Source organism: Zingiber officinale, chromosome 1A, assembly GCF_018446385.1.
Source record: "Zingiber officinale cultivar Zhangliang chromosome 1A, Zo_v1.1, whole genome shotgun sequence".
Taxonomy (NCBI): Eukaryota; Viridiplantae; Streptophyta; class Magnoliopsida; order Zingiberales; family Zingiberaceae; genus Zingiber; species Zingiber officinale.
This window is the reverse complement of record NC_055987.1, coordinates 192,963,986-192,986,800: the sequence shown is the minus strand read 5'-3', so window position 1 is coordinate 192,986,800 and position 22,815 is coordinate 192,963,986. Positions and strand designations below refer to the sequence as shown.

The following is a 22,815-nucleotide window of genomic DNA, read 5'->3' as shown; positions in this document are numbered from 1 at the left end:
TTGTACCTAGATGAGCCTAATTCAAGAAAAGGAGGATCATAGGGAAAGCTTGTGTACAAGTCATGTACATATAGCCCTAAGATTGTGGTCCCAAATTAAAGGGTTTGAAATCATTTCAAAATTGTTTTGAAAAACCTTGATGAAGCTTTCCTAGTGATAGCATTCATCATTGAACATTGTGATACAAAGTTGACTTAACTTTGAATTATTTCAAAGTTTTTGAATTTTGTATCAAGATTTGAAAATGGAAGTTATTCTCATAGAAAACTATTTTTCCATGATAGTATATGTTATGAGGAATGTATCCTCAAAATTTCACATTTTTTCAAATTTTCTGGAATTTTTTAGGAGTTTCTGAATTTCCGGGAAGGGAAATCAAAAATCTCTGATTTCAGAGTGTGGATCGGTCACCGGACCGATCCAGGAAAGTTCTGATCGGTCTGGTGACCGATCAGTGACGATCCAGTGCGATCAGTGAAGCGTGGATCGGTCTGGGGACCGATCCAGGGGGATTCTGATCGGTCTGGGGACCGATCAGTGCGTGCCAGTTTCTGATTTTTCAGCTGTTGGTCTGAAATTTCAGCTGGAAGTTGGGTTTTGTGGATTTCTAAGGTTTGGAACTCTCAAAGACATTGTTGGTGCAATGGTCAAGGGGGAGTTGACCTCTAGGGGGAGTCTTACCTAATTGTCAAGAGGAGTTGACTTTTAGGGGGAGTTTGTACTCCTTAAGACTCTTGAGGATTAGTGATATGGGATTATCACTAAGTTGATTGTTGAGTTTAGTATCAAGGGGGGAAATTAAGAGTTTCAATGAAAGGTATGGGACTTTCATTAGGAAGAAACTCTTGACCTTGATACTCTCCTTTGTCTTTTTGATGTGTGTCAAAAAGGGGAGAGTATTCATTGGAGAATTATTGGAGAACCCAAGTTAGGTTATCGGGTTAACCTAAGCTAGGGAAAGAATGTCAAGGAATGTTCAAGGAAGAACATTGGAATTCTTTTTGATGTGTGTCAAAAAGGGGGAGAATTATTGGAGAGCCCAAGTTAGGTTTTTGGGTTAACCTAAGGGGAGAATGTCCAGAGAATGTTCAAAGAAAGAACATTGGACATTGGAAGATGATTGAAAACCTAAGTTAGGTTATCGGGTTAACCTAACTTGATTATGGTTTTGTCAAACATCAAAAAGGGGGAGATTGTTGGTGCAACCTTAGGTCAAGGTTGACTGGTTGACCAGACTCGAGTTGACGTGACTCGAGTTGTATTTTGATGTTTGACTTGGGAAGATTGTCGGTTGACCTTAGGTCAAGGTTGACCTAGTTGTGTTGCATGTTGATGTTTGACACTCGTGAGAGAGTTCTATTCTTGATGTGGGACAAGAATAGATGTTTGGGAGATTATTGGTGCAACCGTGGGTCAGACTTGGTTGACCTGATTCGGAAAAGTCCAAGTATGGAGACTTGGCACGGAAAAGTCCAAGTAGGGAGCTTGGCACCGAAAAGTTCAAGTATGGAGACTTGGCACGGAAAAGTCCAAGCAGGAGCTTGCGCGAAAAGTCCAAGTATGGAGACTTGGAAAAGTCCAAGTATGGAGACTTGGCCGAAAAGTCCAAGTATAGAGACTTGGCAGGGAAAGTCCCGTGAGTGAAGCCGGGCGGTTGGGAAAGTCCTAACGGGATGTTAGGCGTTGGAAATCTGGTGAGTGAAGCGGTGGAAAGTCTGGTGAGTAAAGCCGGCAAGGGAAAATCGGATGGATCGGGGATGATCGGACTTGGTGTTGGAAAGTCCAAGTAGGTCAAAGGATTGACCGACACTTGGCGGGGGAGTTCTAGCAGTCAAGGGAGTGACCGGATGCTAGGGATGAAGTACCAATAGGTCAAGGTTGACCGGATATTGGTTTGGAAGTCTTGGGACTTGGTTTGGGCAAAAAAGCACTGGATCGGTCACTAGACCGATCCGGTGATATGTTTGCTCGATCATGCGTGACCGATCGATATCGAGAAACTCTGTTGATTCATCGATCGGTGTGACCGATCGCCAGTTAACAGAGGCGGTGAGCAGGTAGCCGATCGTCCACATCGATCAAAGATGTCCCTGATCGGCCCGGGACCGATCAGAGACGATGTCAGCCAGGCGGGCTGGGATCGATGCGTGGACCGATCCTCGATCGGTCCACGCATCGAGTCGTAGTACGCATGAAGGTTACGTCGACTAAGCGTCGATGCCGGGACCGATCAGCCTGGCTGATCGGTCCATAGACCGATCGGGAGCCGCTGCGACGCAACGGCTAGTTTCTTCACTGTCTTCTTATAAAGGGGTCGAGGGCTGCTGCCGCGCGAGAACTTCTTCCTCTTCTTTTCCGCTATGTGCTGCTGGTGCTTGAGCTTTGTTGAGCTCTTCTTCGAAGCTTCGCGTGAGCTTCATTCCACGACTGGATCACCCCTGAGTTGCTTGTTGGCATCCGTCCGTGAAGTTGTTGCTTCATCTGGGACTTCAGTCGACAACGAGAAGGCAAGCTAGTGTTGTTGCATTCATATTGTCTTGTATTTCTTGTTGTATCTCGTGTACTCTTTGCTTGCTGTTGCAAGATTTTGTGGCGAGGTTTCTCCACCCAGAAGGAGTATATTTTAGCCGGGTTTCCGGGGATTCATCCACCGACGGATTGACAGGGCTCGTCCACCTTACGGACACGCCGAGGAGTAGGAGTATCATCTCCGAACCTCGTTATATGGTTTGTCTTTCTTCTCCTGTTTTCTTTCTACGTTGTATTCCGCTGCACTAACCTAATCGTAGGAAGAAACGCGAAAGTTTGGGGTCGGCTATTTACACCCCCCCTCTCTAGCCGTACAAAGGATCCTAACATTTTTGTATGTTTCCCGAATGTAGGGAAAAATATGAATAAAAAGCGAAGACCTCTTGAGATGCATCTTCCTCAACGGTTGAGCGGTGACCTTAATCCCTGGTCTACATCAGTGATCGAGTGTCGACCTTAAACTCTTATCTTCACCAACGGTCGAGCAACGACCTCAAACCCTGGTCTACATTAGCGGTTGAGCGGTGACCTTAAACTCTAGTTGTCATCAACGGTCGAGTGACAACCTTAAACCCTCGTCTTCGTTAACAGTCGAGTGATGACCTTAACCTCTTGTCTTCACCAATGGTCGAGTGACGATCTTAACCCCCAGTCTACATTAACGATCGAACGACGACCTTAAACTCTAGTCATTATCAACGGTCGAGCGACGACCTTGAACCTTCATCTTCGTCAACAGTCGAGCGGTGACCTTAAATCCTCATTTTCATCAACGGTCGAGCGGTAACCTTAAACCCTCATCTTCATCAATGGTCGAGCGACGACCTTAAACCCTCGTCTTCCCCAACGGTTGAGCGGTGACCTTAAATGCCAGACTTCGCATAATTTGCGACAATGGTCGAGCGACGACCTTAAACGCCAGTCAACTTATCTACGTCAGCGGTCGAGCGACGACCTTAAACCCGAGTCTTCGCCTATTTTTCATCAACGGTCGAGCGGTGACCTTAAACCCAAGTCTTCGCCTATTCTTCATCAACGATCGAGCAACGACCTTAAACCCTTGTCTTCCTCAATGGTCGAGTGACGACCTTAAACCCTTGTTTCGATAAGTGGTCAGGCGATCTCAACTCAGGAATAACAAACGGTCGACCGAGAAACATAGCGACCGTTCAGGATTATTCTTCAGAATACTTAGTCACTAATCGAAAAGTCCAAAATCATAATGAGCAACTCAGAAAACGAAATGGATCAATCGACCGGATAGACTAATCATGGACGATCGGAGGAGTCACGAGGCCACGAGTTGAAAAAACAAATACATGGAGATCAAGCTTGGCAGGACGGACAAGTGTTCATTAAAACTTCAAAAAAATTATAGGGAGGAACTCTCAACCTCACTCAAGGTAATCTAAAGCGTCTTCAGGCAGTGACACAGTAAGTTTATCTCGGCTGACGATGATGCTGGTCAGAGCAGCCGACAGGTAACTTCCTTCTCTGAGCTGGTCGATCGTCCCGTCGATCGCCAGGTCGAACAGGCGAAGTGCCCGATCGGTAACTTTGTCGTTGAAAGCATCCGAACGGATGTAATTCTTCTTCAAGGTCTCGAACCGGCCGGCCTCAACATCTTGGTAAGTCTTCAAAGCCACTCGAGAGGCCTCCATCTCGTCCTTCGTGGTGGCCAGCTCATCTTTGACGGAGAGTTGGCCTCGAAGGGCTGCTTCTTCGGTCGATCGGTTGTTCCGCTTAGTGACCAGAAAATCCTTAGCTTCCTTGAGTTTTTTGGCGAGAGCCTAGGCCTCCTTATTCTTTAGGTCGAGCTCTTCGATGGCCCGAAGCTTTCTCGCATTGACCGACTCGATCTTAGCGTCAAACGTGCTCACCTGCTTGTTGAGCCGAGCCAGTAGAGTGGCATGCTCTACGCTTTTTCCCCGCTTGGCTTCTAGAAGCTTGTTGCTCTTCTCTAAGCCGGCCCTTAGCTTATCCACTTCAGCATTCATCTGCTGCTGAGAGGTGGATGACTAGCCGCTCGACGCCTTCATTTTCTTCAATTCCTCCTCCAAAAAGGTGAGCCTTTGGTACATGGTCATACTCTCCACCCAATACTGCAAATAACCGATAGAAGAAGTACCGATCGGAGATAAAATTATGAAAATGCAACACTTAGCCCAATGGACATTTGGTTGTGGCTATCTGCGAGCGCCCCCGAAGGCATCATCACTGCGCGGGCTCGGGCATCCGCCCATATCCGACGAGCGACCCTTGGATGATTATCTGGTGCTCGGGGGGCTCGAGATTTAACGCTAGACTCGTGTCACTCCTTAGTCGGTAGATGAAGCACCGTCGTTATATGTCATTGGCCGCTCGGGGCTGATTGGGCAGAAGTTGCTCGCCCGGACGACCGAGACGAAGACGCTGGACGGATGCCAGATTTTTTGACCTTCGATTTTGGTGGCATAAAGGCCACCGGCGATGCGCATACAGTTCCTTGTGGCAGACCGGACAGGGAAGGAGTCCGATCAGAAGACGTGGGAGCCGTCGTCTCTTGAACTGGAGCAGGGGTCAAAGTCCCAACCCGCTCGGCGGACAACATCGCTGAGGAAGCAAAGCACCATGATGTCTCCGCCCGACGTCTCTTGCGCCTAATCAATGGCTCTCCTGAGGAGGCCGAGCTAGACACCCCCGCTACTTGAACAACCTGAAGCCATTCAGAGGCAGGATGTGATCCCTCAGTCGCTCTGCGACTAGGTGTACGACTGGCTGCCCCTCCGCTTACCAAAATGGGAGCCGCTTCGCTTTCATCTTGTGTCTCTTCTTGTGAGCCGATTGACTGCAGGCTGCGACTCTCCAATTCTTCCACAGCAGCCGCATTGATCGCGGCATCTGCAAGCTTCGCCTTGCCGACCAAACGTGCACGTAGCATGACTTCGGCTACCAAAGAAGAAGAAAAATCCGTTAGAATCGAAAAGAAGGATTGAAGAAGTTGCATACCTAAGTTGGACGGAAGCTGGGTGTGGATTAGACTCAGGCCGAAGATGTAGAGGACACCCTCCAATAGTAATTTGTGGATGTCATACATCTGACCAGCAACATGGAAACGGCGTTGAGATAGTCCGATGGCTCTTGTCCTGTTTCAGGGGAGGCTGATTCACCACTTCGAGCTGCCACTGGGTCGGGAAGTCTAGCCGCTCAAGAAGACATACAAAAAAGTAGTATTCTCTCCAATGCTTGTTGGAGGTTGGCATCTTGTCAAAGAAAACCAAGTCCACTCGGGCTTAGAAAAGGAAAGTCTCCGACTCGGACAATTTTGGATAATAAAAATAGTGGAAGATCTGGGAGTGAGAGGAATGTTGTGCAGGCGGAATAGAACAACTATCCCACGCAGTAGTCGAAAGGAGTTCGACACTAATTGGTGATGGGAGATGACAAAGTATTTACAAACGGTTGGAAAAAAGGGATGAATGGGAAACCGCAGATCGACGGTAATTTGATCTCTAAAGAAGATAAGATAGCCGAGCAGTGGAGAGTGTGGCTGATCAGAAGGGGAAGGAAGAACAACTAACCGTGAGGAAATTCAAAGGCAGCGATCAAACTCTCAGCGTCGTCGGCGTCAAATCGAGACTCGATAGAGCTGTTCCAGAGCCCAGGGATGCTGGTGGGAGGCTGGAAGGAACTCGCCATCGCAAAAATAATGGAGGGTGAAGAGGTGCGAAGGGAAGGAAGCCTACTGACAGAATTATCGCCGGAACACTAAGAAACGCAGAAAAACTCGAAGACGCGGAAGTATGAAGGAAAAAAGCAAAGTACGATTGGAAGGAAGTTTACTAGAGATCGCAGAAGGTTGTCGGAGAAAGGGGGTGATGGAGTAGATCGCAGTGTCACCGAGAAGCTTGCAAACGAAGACGATGCAAGGTAACGAAGATGAAGCAGGCGATGTTTATAAACCCCCGGGTTGGCCGATCGGAGCTGTCCGATCTAGGTCTCGGAAACCCAGGTAAAGATCGGGCCGTTGAATTTGAACTGTTAAACATCACATCGCTAGCGAATATCCGCCTGTCACATCAAGCTTGCGACAACAACAGGCGTGATACGTGGCACATTGCCACGGGCCGACATTTAATGAAGGCAATTAAAAGGCATGGGGGTGGGCTCAACCTTAATGCGAAGAGATTTGCATGATTTCCTAGAAATCTGGGTGACGTTAGCCAAGATCGCGCTCGTCCAAGACAACTCAAGAAAAGATTTCACAAGTATAGATGTTCATTGTGTCGATCAGCTTAAGGGAACAAACCTACGGCCGAATGACAAGTTTCAACAAGCCGGCCGGTAGAGAGCGGTCACACAGCCGACCGTTGCGCCGCGTTAGCCCGATCAGAAATCAAGGAGTGACGAAGCCAATCGGGTGGCACGCTTCACAGACAATTGTCTAGTCAGTCAGACTTGCAGTCTCCTTCGACTAGACATGAGAGGCAGGCATTTGATGCGGTGATAAGAAGGGGCCCCACCTTGCGGAGGGTAATTGCCACGGTGGAGGTCAAACTCAAGACGGTCAACGCGCAGATAGCATCGGCCGGTCGGACGAGCATGCCCTGACCGGGGGGCGGGGAGAAGGTCTTGATATGATCCCGCCTTCGACACGGGGAGGTGTCAAATGATCGACACTCAATGGAGTATGGGACGCCGAACGGAGGAGAAAACGATGTGCAGAAGCCGGGCCGAGCGGCTACCTAGCTCGGGCAAGCAGCAAAGCTCAACATTAGCAGAACGGAACTTCGGTCGAGTAGCTATCCCGCTCGACCAAGTAGCAAGCTTCGGCATTGGCAGAGCTTAACTTCTGCCGAGCGGCTATCCCGCTCGGCCGAGAAGCAGGATGCAACACAAACATAGTGAAATACAGCCGAGCGGACGTGGTACAAGCACGGTCGGGCTCCGGCCAAGCAAACGAGATACAAGAACAGCGAAGTTCCGGCCGAGCGGCCAACCCATTCGGTCTAGCAGCATACTCTCTCTGGTATCTAACGACATCTTTTTGGGAGTTAGTGTCGCCGACACCGGGCATGGACAACCAGAAGATCGTACGATGGAAGTTTCCACTATCACTTCGGAGATATGCTCGGTCTGTTAAGGTATTGTGTCAGGGACACTTTACTGACAAGTCTTTTCAGGGAAAACTTGGGGAGGTGTGCTCACCTTGGGAAGTGTGCATGCGTGCTACAGGAGCTCTATATAAAGGAGAGGGGGGGTCCAAGTATCGACGAAGGTATGCGCAATACATTGTTGTTGCTACTGTTCATTGTTCTTGTTGCTCCGCCTTCTTCTTCATTGTCGGTGACTGACTTGAGCGTCGGAGGGCCAACGCCGGGGACCCCTTCCCTAACTCAGCACTGACGTCATCTGTGTTGCAGGTCGGAGTGGAATTTACGGATAGTCAGTGGAAGTACTATATTCTCAATTTTCCATCTTTTTAACTTTCGGACGTGATCATTATAATTGTTGGTCTATTTATTCAAAATTTAGATAGGAAAATAATAATATTAAACTGTACTAAAAGATATTTGGATAATTATACATGGGTAAATAGTAAATTGAAACTGGTAGAAGATAAAAAAAAGAGAGGTGCACTTTTGCCCTCATAAATATTGTTATATATTTCTTTTCGGTCTGATTTCTTATATATTTCTTTCTTTCAACTCTATGGCCTGTTTCAGACTACAAATTTCTCAAAACTTCCATGATCTCAAGCTCCAAAAATGCTCATTTGAGATTTTCAGTATTTTTTTTTTAAAAACTTTATTATGTATTATCTTAATAATGTAAGAAAAAATGATATATGTATATATAATAATTTCTTTAAAATACTTTCGAAATTTCTATCGATAGTAAAATGTGGTAAATATTTTTATTTTATTAGGAGTATATTTAAACCTTTTGATACTCTATACATTTTTAGATTTGGTAATTCGTTACTTGGGGTTTGTTCGTCAGACCATCCCTTTTGACCTACCTCCCCCAATGTCCATTCGATATCGCAAGGAGAAGCTCGATTTGCTGCTGCCGCTCCTACCCAGAGCTTTGTCGGCGGTGGAGTAGACAGGGAGGCAATGGTGTACTTCTGGCTCACCGCCTTCTTCCTCATCGTCGCCCTCATCGTTCTCGTCATCTACCAGGTGCCCTCTCTTTCTTTCCCTAATAATGGTATATAAATTATACTTTTTTCCCGCCCTAAATCCTTTGGAGGCTCATAGCTTATCTCATTCAGACGATTGGAAAAAAAAAAATCTGACCTTTTTAGTTCTTTGTCCGCGTCTCGACTGGTTGGGATGGAATTGAGGCTTAGACTGCTTTGGTTGTGAGCCGGATGCTCTAAATGGAAGGGATTTTATTATAGCTTTTGTTGGAACCAGGGGTTTCAACTAGTTTAGTTCGCATGGCTGCCGATTAGAGCCGCTGGGAATCTTTTATCTCATATTAATTATTCCGAGAGAGATCAAAAATGTATTTATGATGAGGATGTTGGGTGATAATTGATAATAGTGTGGTATTCTACGAGTATATTTTTTCTCTGATCCGTAAGAGAGAGATTTCTCCAAAGAGCTCTCGTTTCACACAACCATTTTGATGTAAATTCACTTTTGGTAAAATTTCAAGTTATTAATTTCCTGTTTCCTGTAACTCTTGAGTGGAATTACAGGCCCAAATTCAAGAATTTCACTATGTCATTGGTTTCATTCAGATAGATACATTGTTATGGCCTGATTTATGGCTGAGTGATGTTGCATTTCCTGAAGATGGCTAGCCTGGAAATGCTTGGACCAGTTGGTTAACCGTTATAGAGTGTATGTGTGATGGTATTGTTTAATGTTCATTGTCAAGCTAAATCTGCTGATATCTTGACTTTATTTGTTATATATGTTTTTACTTCAAACATGAACAAAATTTCTTATTATCCTACCAAGATAAGTAGCAGTTTGAACATAATCATTTATGTTTACTCACTTTTTTTTTTGCCACTTTTTATGTAACACTGATAAATTGTCTGCATTTTTTTTGTGTGCAGCTTATGTGTTTGGCTGACCTAGAATTTGATCATATCAATCCTTATGATTCAGCCTCACAAATAAATAAAGTGATATATCCAGAGTTTGGTTTGCAAGGATTTTTGTGCCTACTCTTTCTGATGTCTGGAAATTGGTGGATGGTTTTGCTTTCTGTTCCATACCTCTACTACAATGCAAGATTGTAAGTTTCTGGTTGCTAAGTATTTTAGAAGGAAACAAATTCTTAATTTATTGTCAAGCATTTCTTTCAGAAAACCTTAAATATCTTATGGTGTTGGCTTAAAGCCATCTATACTGGTTTACATTATTCATTTAGAATTTTTGGTGGATATCTTGTCAAGTTGCTGCTGATGTCAAATGCCACAAGAAGAAGAGCAAATCAATTCTTTTGTTCATATATGATATACATATAGGGAAAAGTAAATTAGTTTAGTGGCACTTGTCCAAATCAGCCTCTCAACATTAAGTGCTTAAAGCCTTTTCAAAGAAATTCTTCTCCACTTTTTTGATCAATAAATCTGCAAAGCATGCCAGAAGAGTGCCTTTTGAAGATATTAAATTAGACACTTTAGATAAACAAGACAAGAATTGGAGATTGACAGATCTAGAAGGATAACACAAAGTCATGCTTAGTATCTCATGGCTATCACCCTCCGTTAATGATCAGTGTTCCCTTTGGATAGAATTGTACCTTTTACCAGCAGGTTAAGCCACCACATAGTAGATGGTTTAGAGGATCTGGTAATTTCAAACACATTAGATTGTTGTTTCACACCCTCTAGTGATTTTTAATTTATTTAGATGCTTTAAATGCATCTCAAAACTAGTGGATAGAAAGCATAATGAAGAGGGATTGGATAATTGAACAGTAAGGATAGCACAACTTAGAATTGAAGTGGATGGTTTTTTTTTTTTAATTTCTGAATAGATTGACTGATCTTTAGTTTTTGTTTTGGTTGATTCAAGCAAAACCTCAGTAGAAATGATCTAATTCTGTATCTGGTTGAATAGAACTTGAAAGCGGTTGATTGGATAAGTTTCTTTCGTGCTCTGCACAGAGAAAAAAAAAAGGCAGGAAGAGCATTTCTTGACCAATAGTTGTTTATTAAGGAACCACTTCTTCAATAATTGATAAGTCTGAACTTTAAGCGAAGGATAATAGTGACAGTTACGGTGGGATGTGAGCTGGAACAGTTGCAATTTTTTTTAGGAATCATCAATTTTTATGGAATTGAAATTCTTTTTCAACTGTTGTATCTGATTCGTGTCTTTGATGAACAAGAAATGAAAATTAGAATCTATTGTTTTATGTTCTCAAAAGGTTAGGTAGGATTGGGATCTGATCAAATCTGTCAAATTTTGTTTACTCATTAGATCCTTATAACATATTTCATGCATTTGAAATAGAAGAATTGAGGCATTGTTCAACTGAGAACAAGCAGTTTATCTTTGTAGCAAGGTTCTAAAATTCGCTAGGCGCTAGTCGGGCGGCAGACCAGCACCTAGCGCCTAGGCGGGGACTAGGCGCCGCTAGGCGGATTCCTCGATATCCCTTGTTTTATGTGGACTGTGGACAATATCACATGCAAATTTAAATGTTGTCTTAAACAATTTCATAGCAAGATTCCTTATATTCTAAAAATGTAGTACCCTTATTGCAATTAACACACAAATTTAAGATGCTTCTTCTTTTTCTATCACTCCATGCATCTGTTATGATCGAACATCTATTCTTTACCCATTCTTCTTCATGTTTCTTCAGCAATTGTTTTGTTCTTTCAACTTCGACTTTCAATAGTGACTCCCTAAGTTGATATTGAGTTGGAGGCTTGAATCCTGGTCCAAATTGACCCACTGCCTCCATTAGTTGCTTGAAGCTAACATTATCAACAACATTGAATGAGATTCTATTTTCATAAACCCATCTCCCAACATATTGTTGAACTTGTTGAGTTCTCTCTTTGAAAAGAGCCTCATTTATATTTTTTTGGTGAAGCACTTTACTTCCACTAGAGCCTGCATTTTCTAAAGCAATTACCGATGCATATCTATCCATGGGGCCAAGTGGAAGAGGTTTTTTAATTCTATCCATCCCTTCAATTTCAATACCTTGTACTTCGTCTAGAGAAATAGCTACCTCTGCTCTACAACTTCGTTCTTTTATTATTTTGTTCTTCTTTCTGTTCCTCCCTTCTAAAATAGCCTGTTTGCACTTATTTTTGTCTTCTTGAGATGCTTTTCGACAACCAGATACATTTCCAGGTATATTTCCAATGTGCTCCTTTATCCTATACACACCCCGACATTGTTTTTCCACATAACTTGTATTTAATTTTATTGAGGTTCTTAGGATCAATCAATATCCCAAACTCCCATCCAATGTCATTTGACTTTCTTTTAAGAATCCCGGATTCGAGTTGAGTGGCAAATGTTGTCGAAGATGGATTGCTTGCCATTATGATAACAAATAACCTGAAAAAAATTATATATAACAACATAATATGATAATAAAATTTAATTATATCATACGATACAAAATAATGAAATATAGCATTAATAAATCTGAGAATATTTTTTTATATATCTTAATCTAATTAATAAAATTTATTAGATATTTGTTAAAAAATTTAAATTTTAGATATATTTTTTATATTTTTAAATCTGTTTTATATATAAATTATTAAATTAATCATATTTATTGGAATTTTTAAAAATTTAATTTAATTTTCATATTTTTAAAACTGATTTATATAAATTAATAATATTTATTAGAATTTTTAAAATTTTAATATAATTAATAATTTTAATATTTATAAATCTGATTAATATAAATTAATAATATATAAAATTTTTAATATTATTAATTTATATAATTTTTAAATCTGATAAATGATAATATTTTTTATAATTTTTTAAATCTGTTATATAAATTAATATTTAATAAAATTTATTAAAAAAATTAAATCTATTATTGAATCCTATTATCCTATTAAGCTTTTTGGACCTTATTTTTGAAATTATCCCAGTTAAGAATTATTTTAATTTTTTAAATCTAAAAGAATTACAAAACAAAAAAAAAACGCCGTCCGCGCCGTCCCATCGGCACCTCCCGGGAGGCCTCCGACGCCGCCGGAAGCGTCGTCGGACGAGTCTGGCGTTGCTTCCAGCGGCGCTGGTAGCGTCATGGAAAGCTTTCGACGCAGCCAGAAGCATCGCGACGCTACCTGTGACGCTGGAAGCAACGCCAGACTTCGTCAGGTGCGTCCGACAACGCTTTTAGCGGCGTCTGACGCCCTGCGACGCGTCTAGTGTTGCCGGAGAGTTGCCGCGACGACGAAGAAACAAAAACATAAATTAACAGAAACAAAAAAATAAAAACTTACCGGAAGCACACCGCGATGAGAGAAGACGAAGAATCTGCGATGAAAGAAGACGAAGTGCCTAGGCAAATCCGATTTAGTATTAAAAAACCTAAAATATGCCTAAAATACCTAGGCCCACCGAGCCCGCTGAAGCCCGCGATGGCCACCGAAGCCCGTCGAGGACCACCGAGGGCCGCTGAGGATCGACTAGGCGGCCCAGCCGCCTAGGTCTTCCGCCTGGCTGGTTTCCAGCGTGGCCTGCCGCCACACAACGCCTAGGCGGCGCCTAGGGCGATATTTCGAACACTGCTTTGTAGTTTGCATTTCTTTTTTGTATTTTGGAAAATCATAGTGTTTGGACAGTAACTATTATTAGGGGATTGAACCTTGATGACAGGGCAAACTAAAATAAAACTTTCTATGTTGCAAAATAACTTATTGCTTTCTTGAATAAGGCTAAGCTTTTGTTTGATCCTCCACAACTTTGCTTGGATGGAAGATAGTGCACCTGGTCACTGTTTTTTTGTACACTTGTGATTTTTTGAAGTTACCTTGTATGCAATTTGATACGACGATACATTAGTCAAGCTACTCCGTTTACACAAATCTCCTGATCATTAGTAATTGCTTTTGGAAGCAGCTGTGTATGTGCAGTCGAACCGAATGTCTTATCTGCCATTGGATAATATCTACTTACAGGTACCAGAGGCGGCAACATCTGATAGACGTTACGGAGATCTTTAACCAGCTCAATCAAGAAAAGAAAAGACGCCTCTTCAAGCTCATCAACCTTGTTATCCTTCTCTTCCTGTCGTTGTTCTGGTAAACTGCATTTGTTGCATACGGTTGAGTCTTATGCTCACGACATAATCTAATTGTTGCCTTTGTGTGCGTGTGTAGGATGATTTATAGCATATTGGAAGACGACGAATAGTTGCCAACACTCTGAGCTTCCACTTGTTTCATCGTCTGATAATTCATTATTTGTCACTGCAATTGCAACAACGCCAATTAGTTATTAGTTGCTCATTCGGTCTCTCTTTTTAGTAATGAGATTTGTTCGGGAAATCGGTGATCTTTGACAACCAGAACAACAAAGTCCAGCTTTCAATTGGTTGTGTTCCTCTCCGAAAAAATTATACCATATCAGGTACATGTAAACTTCTATCGGATGATCTTATTGCAAGGGTGGGTGCTACAAAACTTTGTAAACTAGAGATTACTTAATTCTGGTAATCGACATTGTTATAGAAAATAACATCTCTGATTGCCCATTTGTTTCATGATATATTAGTGATTTTTAAATTATTATTAGTTTTTAAATGAATTTCTGAATTTTGAAAATAAATTCAATCGAGTGAAACAACTCCTCAATCGAGAAATTCCATATAACAAATAAGCTAAGTTTAGCGTTTTAAAATATTTTTGTTATTTCTCTTTTTATTTTTTTCTACCATATGCAATATGTTCAAAATTCTACGTGCATGGATTTTAACACACACAAAAAAAAATTAATATTCTTGAATTTGGCACAAAGATTAATCAGAAGAACAAAATGATATGTTTTAGATTTTCCAAATTATCAAAAGAGCAAAAAAAAAAAAAAAAAAAAAAAAAAAAAAAAAAAAAAAACCTATGTATCCATTTTATTATAATTTGCAAAACGATATTACAAAACCATGTGATTTATTTCTCTCAATAAACCTTTTGAACAAGTACATTTATTTCAAATTTGGAAGGCATTGGCAATAGATCCGGCAAGGCTGATAACCTCAAACGGAGGTCTATCGACAATGGCTTCTTTCACTACAAGAGGACATGATGTTAAGAATTTTGGGATAATAAGTGTAATTATAAATATATGATGTCATCCATTAAAGAAGTCATAATTTAATGTGATCAAATTTATGATTAAAGAATATGACTTAAGTGTTTAATTATTATGAATAAATTAATATACATACCATGTGTAATTTTTAATTTGTTGAGGGGTCAAATTAAAACTAGATAAACTTATGTTTTTATAAATAAGGGTTATGGTCTCAGTTTACAGATGAGACTTTTGTTTTGTTTCGTCATAGACAAAACTATCTGGATACTAAGAAAAATCTACAAATTGAAGATCTTGCTCAAAATCGACTGCATACTATGGATTCTGGTACACTTCTGTTATTTTATATATTTCGTTTATAATTTCTTAAGAATTGAATAGAATACATAGGATTTACGTTGAGATTTCTCAACTTATTTTTCTATCAATTGGTATCAGAGTCTTCTATTCTAAATTCTTAGGAAAAGAACTTTTGAATACAAAGTTTTATCTTTGTGTAATCTCGATTTTGGTTCATGATATATCATGTTGTGATTTTATTCATCATGATTTTCGGCACTGTTCTATGTCGCAACCGGTTGAAAAAATTTGCGACAATATCACAAATTCCACCGGGAAAGGGAAAGCGTCATGGGAGGTTGCTTGCAACCGATTTCCTAGGTCAGCAACAACATCCAAGATGACAGGCAACACGCTAAACGCCGCTTCTCGCGTTTTCTGCTCATCGTGAGCAAGTGCAGATGACCAACATTGGGCCACTGGCAACAGGCGTCATGTTGGAGGTAGTTTTCCGAGGTAAGATAAGACGTTACAGTTGGCTGACGAGTTCCTCTTTCTGTTTTTTTGCGCAAATAGACGCCAGCGACAAAGGTCACCAGCGGTCCGGCGCTGGAAAGGGCCGCCGACTGCCCTGGTATCCCGTCGATTGGCTGTCGCGGTTGGCAATTGCGGTTGTGGCAGTTCGTGTGGCGTGGGCGCGGGTGGCAAAGCAGGTGAAGAAACGATTCGTTTCTTCGTAAAAGATTTTCTTTTATATATAAAAAAAATGCCACGTACATGGCGTGATGGTCACGTCCGTGGAATGTGGAGTGAGGCCACATTTAGGGAGAAACAGTTTTGCCCAATTTCATATTTTTTGAATTTTGACAAACAATTGGTGCATTTTTTTTATTTAAAGAGGGAATCAAAATATTACACGTAAGTAATATATTTTATCCCATTAAATGATAATCCATTAATTTTTTTATTTGGATAAATAAATTCAGTAAATTATTTAATAGTATTAATTTAATTAGATTATATGGATTCTATTAACATCCATTATTTTAAATTAAATTAAATTAAATTTAAATTATATGTCACCAAAGTGACATGTATTATTTGAATTTAATTTTATTTGAAATATTGAGATATTATTGAGGTATTAATTAAAATGTAAATAGATATATTTATGTGAGTATTAATCGGCTCAAAAGAATATTTATACTCTATAAATTATATATTTACTTATGATAATAAACACGTAACAATTATCAGATTTTATTTGTTATGTTTCATGCATATAATATATCGATCCAAAGATAAGTTTATTATTTGTCATGTATTATTATTAGTGTTTGATTATTACAACCAAAGTACCACTTGCAAAATAATATTACTGTCCAAAGACTTGATATTGTTGTTGCACTAGGTATCTTTAGATGTGATTTATCATTTGTTTTAATTGATTCAAAATGAGCATGTTATTTATGTTATAATTCTTGTGTTCTCTTTTTAGCAAATGTTGCTACTAGTTCTGCTAACTTAAGTTCAGTGTCGATCTTTAATGGTACAAATTTTAAGGATTGGAAGGAGAACATTTTAATTGTTCTTGGCTGCATGGATCTAGATCTTATGCTTAGGACAGAACAACTCACTGCTCCTACAGATACTAGTTCCTCTGAACTGAAGGCTAAATATGAGAAGTGAGATCGCTCTAACTACATGAGTCTTATGATCATCAAGCGCAGCATACCTGAGGCTTTTAGGGGCGCGATGTTCAATAATGTCACCAAAGCTAAGGAATATCTCGATGAGATTGAAAAGCGCTTTGCCAAAAGCGATAAGGTGGAAACAAGCACAATTCTGAAGAGCTTGATTTCCATGAAGTATAAAGGCAAGGGAAATATTCGGGAATATATTATGAAAATGTCCCACCTTGCATCAAAATTGAAAACACTTAATCTTGAATTGTCGGATGACGTGCTTGTGCATTCACTGCTTATTTCTCTTCCGAACCAATTTAGTCAGTTTCAGATCAATTATAACTGTCAAAGGGAGAAATGGACTCTTAATGAGCTCATTTCATACTGTGTTCAAGAGGGAGAGAGGTTGAAGCAAATCAAGGCTAAAAGTGCCTATTTGGCAAGCACCCCTAAAGATAAGGGCAAGAAAAGAAAGAATGAGGCTACTAAAGGTCCTTATGTGAAGAAACAAAAGCAGGATACTGACAAGAAAGATTGTTTCTTCTGTAACAAGCCTAATCATGTCAAGAAAGAATGTCTTAAGTACCATGCATGACGTGCGAAAATGGGTACATTTTCCAGTTTGGTTTGTTCTGAAGTAAATTTAGCTTCATTACCTCGAAACACAGGTGGTCAGACTCTGGTGCTGCTACTAATATCAGTGTTTCAATGCAGGGTTGTCTGAGCTACCGAAAGCCAACTGATGCTGAAAGATGCATTTATGTGGGTGATGGCAAGTCGGTTGAGGTGGAAGCAATAGCACATTTTAGATTGTTGTTAAACACTGGTTATTATTTATACTTAATAGATACTTTTGTTGTACCGTCATTTAGACAGTATTTGGTTTCAGTTTCTCATTTGGATAAATTAGGTTACTATTGTTCGTTTGGAAACGGTCAGTTCAGTTTATCTATTAATTCTACTGTTGTTATAACCGGTTCACTTATAATTTATGACAATCTATATATGCTTAATATAAATGCTTCTTATATTGAAACCCTGAATGTGGAATCACATAGTACTAAGCGTAAATTTAATAATGAAAATTCAGGTACCTTATGGCACAAACGTTTATGACACATCTCTAGAAATAGAGTTGAACGACTTGTATTGGATGGAATTTTACACTTCATTGATTTTACAGACCTAAATGTTTGTGTTGAATGCATTAAGGACAAACAAACCAAAAGGAAGAAAGAGGGTGCATATAGAGCTACAGAAGTATTGGAATTGATACATATAGATGTTTGTGGACCATTTTCAACACCTTCTTGGAATGGTCAACAATATTTTGTATTATTCATTGATGATTATTCTCGATATGCATACATATTTCTTATTTATGAGAAGACTCAAACATTGGACGTTTTCAAATCATTTAAGGATGAAGTTGAGAACCAACTAGACAAAAGAATTAAGAAAGTTAGATCTGATCGTGGTGGTGAATACTACGGTAGATATAATGGTTCAGGTGAGCAACGTCTAGGACCTTTTGCTTAATACCTAGAGGAGTGTGGAATCGTCCCACAGTACACAATGCCATGCTCACCAAGCATGAATGGTGTAGCTGAACGACGTAATCAAACTCTTAAGGATATGGTAAGGAGTATGATTAGTCATTCAACCTTACCAATGCCACTCTGGGGAGAAGCATTAAAGACAACAACTTACATTCTAAATCGAGTACCTACTAAAGAAGCTACTAAAACACCTTTTGAGCTTTGGAAAGGCGAAAGCCAAGTCTCAAACATTTTCATATTTGGGGATGTCCAGCTGAGGCTAGACCGTATAGGCCACATGAAAAGAAACTCGACTTTAGAACTGTGAGTAGCTACTTTATTAGATATTCTGAGCGATCACGGGGCTATAGATTTTATGATCCCAAAGTAATGACCATCTTTGAGATGGGAACCACAACGTTCTTTGAGGATATTGAGTTTGGGGGAAGAATAAAGTAACCAACCTTGTCTTTGAGGAGGAATGTATTCCCACTTCTCTTCAAGAGGAAATGACTTATATTCCTTTGATTGTTTCAGATAATGATCAGGATTTTATTCCTGTCAGTGACCAGGATGCAATACAAGAACAACAAGACATTAGTAATTTTAGAATGTAATGAATCATAGAACAATGTCTAGAATTTTCATCATTTGGAAAAGAAATATTGATTTCTCTAATTGGACCCTTTTCAACTAATAAATCTATTAAATTTGTATTTATATTTTTTCATTGTGCTGGATCATATATATTTTGAATAATAGTTTCATCAATATTATTAAAAAAATTATCTTCATGATTTATTAAGTTGTCTTTTTCTTCTTTTGAATTATAATTATTTTCTTTATTAATATTTGATGAATTTGTTTTGTGATTATTAGAAAGTTCTTGATATATATTTTTTTTTGTCAAGTATTATCTTCCGTGAAAATTCAATTAATTTTTCATTTAAGTTTTCAATTATATTATTTTCTGACTTTTGATTTTGATTATTAATAATAAATCTATCGAGTGCACCTTTTTGAGATTGAATAAATTCTTCTATTTTTTTTTTTTTTTTTGTACATTTCACATATCTAGAATCATATTTTTTTCATAGACATATTTATATTAAAATCATATTAAAAAAGAAAATATAAATCTCTATTATTTTATCAAAATAAAATTACTTAGAATTAAATGAACAATAAAACCTGATTTATGTCGTGTAATTTTAATTTGATGATATTTTAAACTGATTAATGAGTATTATCAACACAAATATAATAAAAAATATAAAATATTAAATTTGATTTGAATCGGTTAATTTAAGCAGTTTATATTTTATAATAAACTATACTTAATAAATATATAATTAATGAGATAAGTGCATAAATCAGGTTTGCGATGGTAGTAATTTGTTTACTAGAGAGAAAAATGAGAAAAAAAAAATTTCACACAACTGCTAGTAATCTATTTTTCCAACCATTTTTCATATTTGGGTCTATTTCATCAATAATTTATTATTTATATAAAACAATAAAGAACATTTCAAGAATGAAGAAAAAAATAAAAAAAATATTACCTGACGATTAAGGAATGCGAAGGACGTTTTGTCGTATACAGAATCATCGTCGAGATAATGAGAGACAAAAAAATATAGATTAAAGAGGATGAAATTTAGAGGATGAAAATATGAGCAGGATGAAAGTATGTGACTTAGAGAATGAAAACATGAGCAAATTAAATTCTGCAATGGTTTTATATAGAATTTCTAGATTTCTAGGAGAATGATATAATTAATTGAGTTTTTCATTGAAATAGATGGTTGTACAGTGAATTACTGTACATGGAAATCGAAGCGGCAATGGCAATCTTCAAAAGTTCAAGTCTTGAAGAGATGGATGTACATGGTTGTACAGTGTGCACATAGGAAATCGAAGTATATATTGTACAGTGTGCAATTTCAATTGATGGTGGTACCGTATATATTACTGTGCATGTCTGAACGGAAATCGAAGTGCCGAAACGGTATGCTTGAAATGAAACGTCCGATTCTAATTAAAATTAAATTTTAATTATTAAATATATTTTTTTAAAATGTAATATTAATGGGTCCTAATTATATTGAGACCCTAGGCATAGACTTTATTGGCCTATGCCTTTAGCGTTCAAAACAATGGAACAATTAGCTAATAAACAAGCAAATTCTACATAAAATGAATTGTTATATTATCTTAAGGAGCTCACAAAATATTATGAAGATTATTAATTGAAAAACTAAATCACAAACAAGATTGTCATATATAACTTAGTAAATTTATGATTTTCATTTTTCAGATGTTATATACAACTTGGATGTAAATAAACATAAGCCATAAAATTAAACCAAACATCGAGATCTAAAAGTAAAATTATTGATGAACTACACACATTAATGAGCAAGCTTATTACCTTTGTAGTTCGATGCGTTAAAAGATGGATAAATTTTGTGTTAAAATAAAAGTTAAAGATCAGATAAAAGCTATATATATTTTATTAATTGATTACTGATAGAACCTTGAATGTTCGTTGTGGTTGTGCTGGAGTGGTTATTGGGCATGATTAGAAATCATGTGGGCTCTGCCGTGCATGTTCGAATCCTGCCGACCACGACTTTTTTTACAATTTATTATGGCGGAAGGCTTCGTTCCCGATTTAATGGGTCGAATCGGCTGGTCGAATCCGGTTGTCAAAACAGTGGAAATTATATTTTCAAGAAAGCTCTGAGTCTCTAATTGATCATGGAAATTTATTTTCTTTGTCATTTGGTTTCATGTATGTGCAATGATTTTCTTTTTATTATTTAGTCTTATTATTAAGTTGATATTAGTCTACGCTTAAAATCAGTAATGAATGTTGATCCGATGATAAGAGTGAGGTCCGTCTTATATGTGGTCATTGTCACATGGAGGATCATAATCAAAGTGGTCAACGTCTTGAGTACTCGTCTGATCGGGTGAACCACCTTCCCAGTCGGCTTGAAGAGTAGTTGATCCGACAATTCGACAGCTCGATCAAATATCGAGCTTCCGACGCTCAAAAAGCTCAAGCATCGAAGGACGAGGGCTGAGCGGCTGTCTTGCTCGATTAAACGGTCGACACAGCCCCGACCAAGCAGGCAGGGCTCCCTTGCTCGACAGGACAGAGCCGGACAAAAGACTATTGGTCGAGCGGATGTTCGGCCCGGCCACGATATCGCCCGCACAACGGACTAGCCGAGCGGCTCTCCCACTCGGCTCAGCCATGGTAACACCTGGACGTCAGACTGGCCGAGCGGCTCTCCCTCTCGGCCCAGCCATGGTAACACCTGGACGTCAGACTGGCCGAGCGGCTCTCCCTCTCGGTCCAATAAAGAACAAAAGGAGCAGTTGGGAATATCTTCCTAGGAACCAGTGTTGCCGACAGACGGCATGGTTGGCGGCATGGTCAGACAGAGAATCGTACGGTGGAAGCTTCCACTATCACGGCAGGAATATGCTCGGGTTGTTAAGGTATGACGTCAGACACGCTTTTCTGACACATCCTTTTCAGGTATGCTATGAGGAGCATGCACGTATTGGGAAGCGTGTGTGCACCTCTCGGGAGCCCTATATAAGGACCCAGACTTCGACGGAGGTATGTTCACGACCACTGTAGGTATAGTTACGCTGCTGCTCTTTTCTCTTCTCCACTTCATTTGCTTGTCGTCGGTGACTGACTTGAGCGTCGGAGGATCATCATCGAAGAACCCCTCCCCGGCTCGGCACTAACGACTTGTGGTTACAGGCTTAACTCTTCGGAGACCCACGTCATCTTCAGTCTATATTCAATCAACGTGAGCATCATCTCTCCAGCATTCGTCGACTCGACTCTCGAACAAGATCAAATGTTCTATGTTTTGTATTTATTTATTGAAAGTATTATCTTCTAGGTAGTTTGTTATATTATCTTAAGGAGTTCACATAAGATTATTAATTGAAAAGCTAAATTACAAACAAGATTATCGTATAACTTAGTAAATCTATGGTTTCCACTTTTCAGATGTTATATACAATTTGGATGTAAATAAACATAGGTCATAAAGTTAAACTAAACATTGGCATTTAAAAGTAAAATTATTGATAGCTTTGTAATTTGATGTGTTGAAATAAAAGTTAAAAGATCAGTTAAAAGCTATATATATTTTATTAATTGATTATTGACACAGCTGTTAATATTCCTTGTGGTCGTGCCGGAGTGGTTATCGGGCATGACTAGAAATCATGTGGGCTCTGCCCGCGCAGGTTCGAATCCTGCCGACCACGATTTTAATGACCGTTTTAAAAAATGTGAATAGCGAATTTGCTTGCCGGATAAGTAAAAATAGATTATTTTTTTAGTAAATACTAAAAGTAAAAAAAAAATAATCTTCGTCTCAATAATTTAAGGTACATGTCAGTATTCGTGGTGACAGGTCGACCCGTTGCAAAATGGATCGGCTTATCATCTTAACGGATTGGGATAGATAGACTAATCCAGGAACCCAATCAAAAATAAAA

The 22,815-nt window shown here is 39.3% G+C and overlaps 1 protein-coding gene and 1 non-coding gene across 2 annotated transcripts; both read left to right on the top strand.

The window, feature by feature from the left end:
- Positions 1-8,468: 8,468 nt before the first annotated feature.
- On the top strand, positions 8,469-14,229 carry LOC122038975 (protein cornichon homolog 4-like). The gene is made up of 4 exons (XM_042598965.1): positions 8,469-8,693; positions 9,584-9,765; positions 13,646-13,768; positions 13,847-14,229. Exons 1-4 carry the CDS (start codon positions 8,628-8,630, stop codon positions 13,878-13,880), a joined length of 405 nt encoding a protein of 134 aa, XP_042454899.1. The 5' UTR covers positions 8,469-8,627; the 3' UTR covers positions 13,881-14,229.
- Positions 14,230-22,499: 8,270 nt separating this feature from the next.
- Positions 22,500-22,581, top strand: TRNAS-AGA. The gene has a single exon. It is a non-coding gene; the product is annotated as a tRNA-Ser (tRNA).
- Positions 22,582-22,815: the final 234 nt, after the last annotated feature.

Excerpts from the sequence above, each read along its gene's own strand:
- LOC122038975 (XM_042598965.1), top strand. The coding sequence starts at position 8,628 with ATGGTGTACTTCTGGCTCACCGCCTTCTTCCTCATCGTCGCCCTCATC. Across the intron at positions 8,694-9,583 it reads TCGTTCTCGTCATCTACCAG|CTTATGTGTTTGGCTGACCT; the intron begins GTGCCCTCTCTT and ends TTTTGTGTGCAG. Across the intron at positions 9,766-13,645 it reads CTCTACTACAATGCAAGATT|GTACCAGAGGCGGCAACATC; the intron begins GTAAGTTTCTGG and ends ATCTACTTACAG.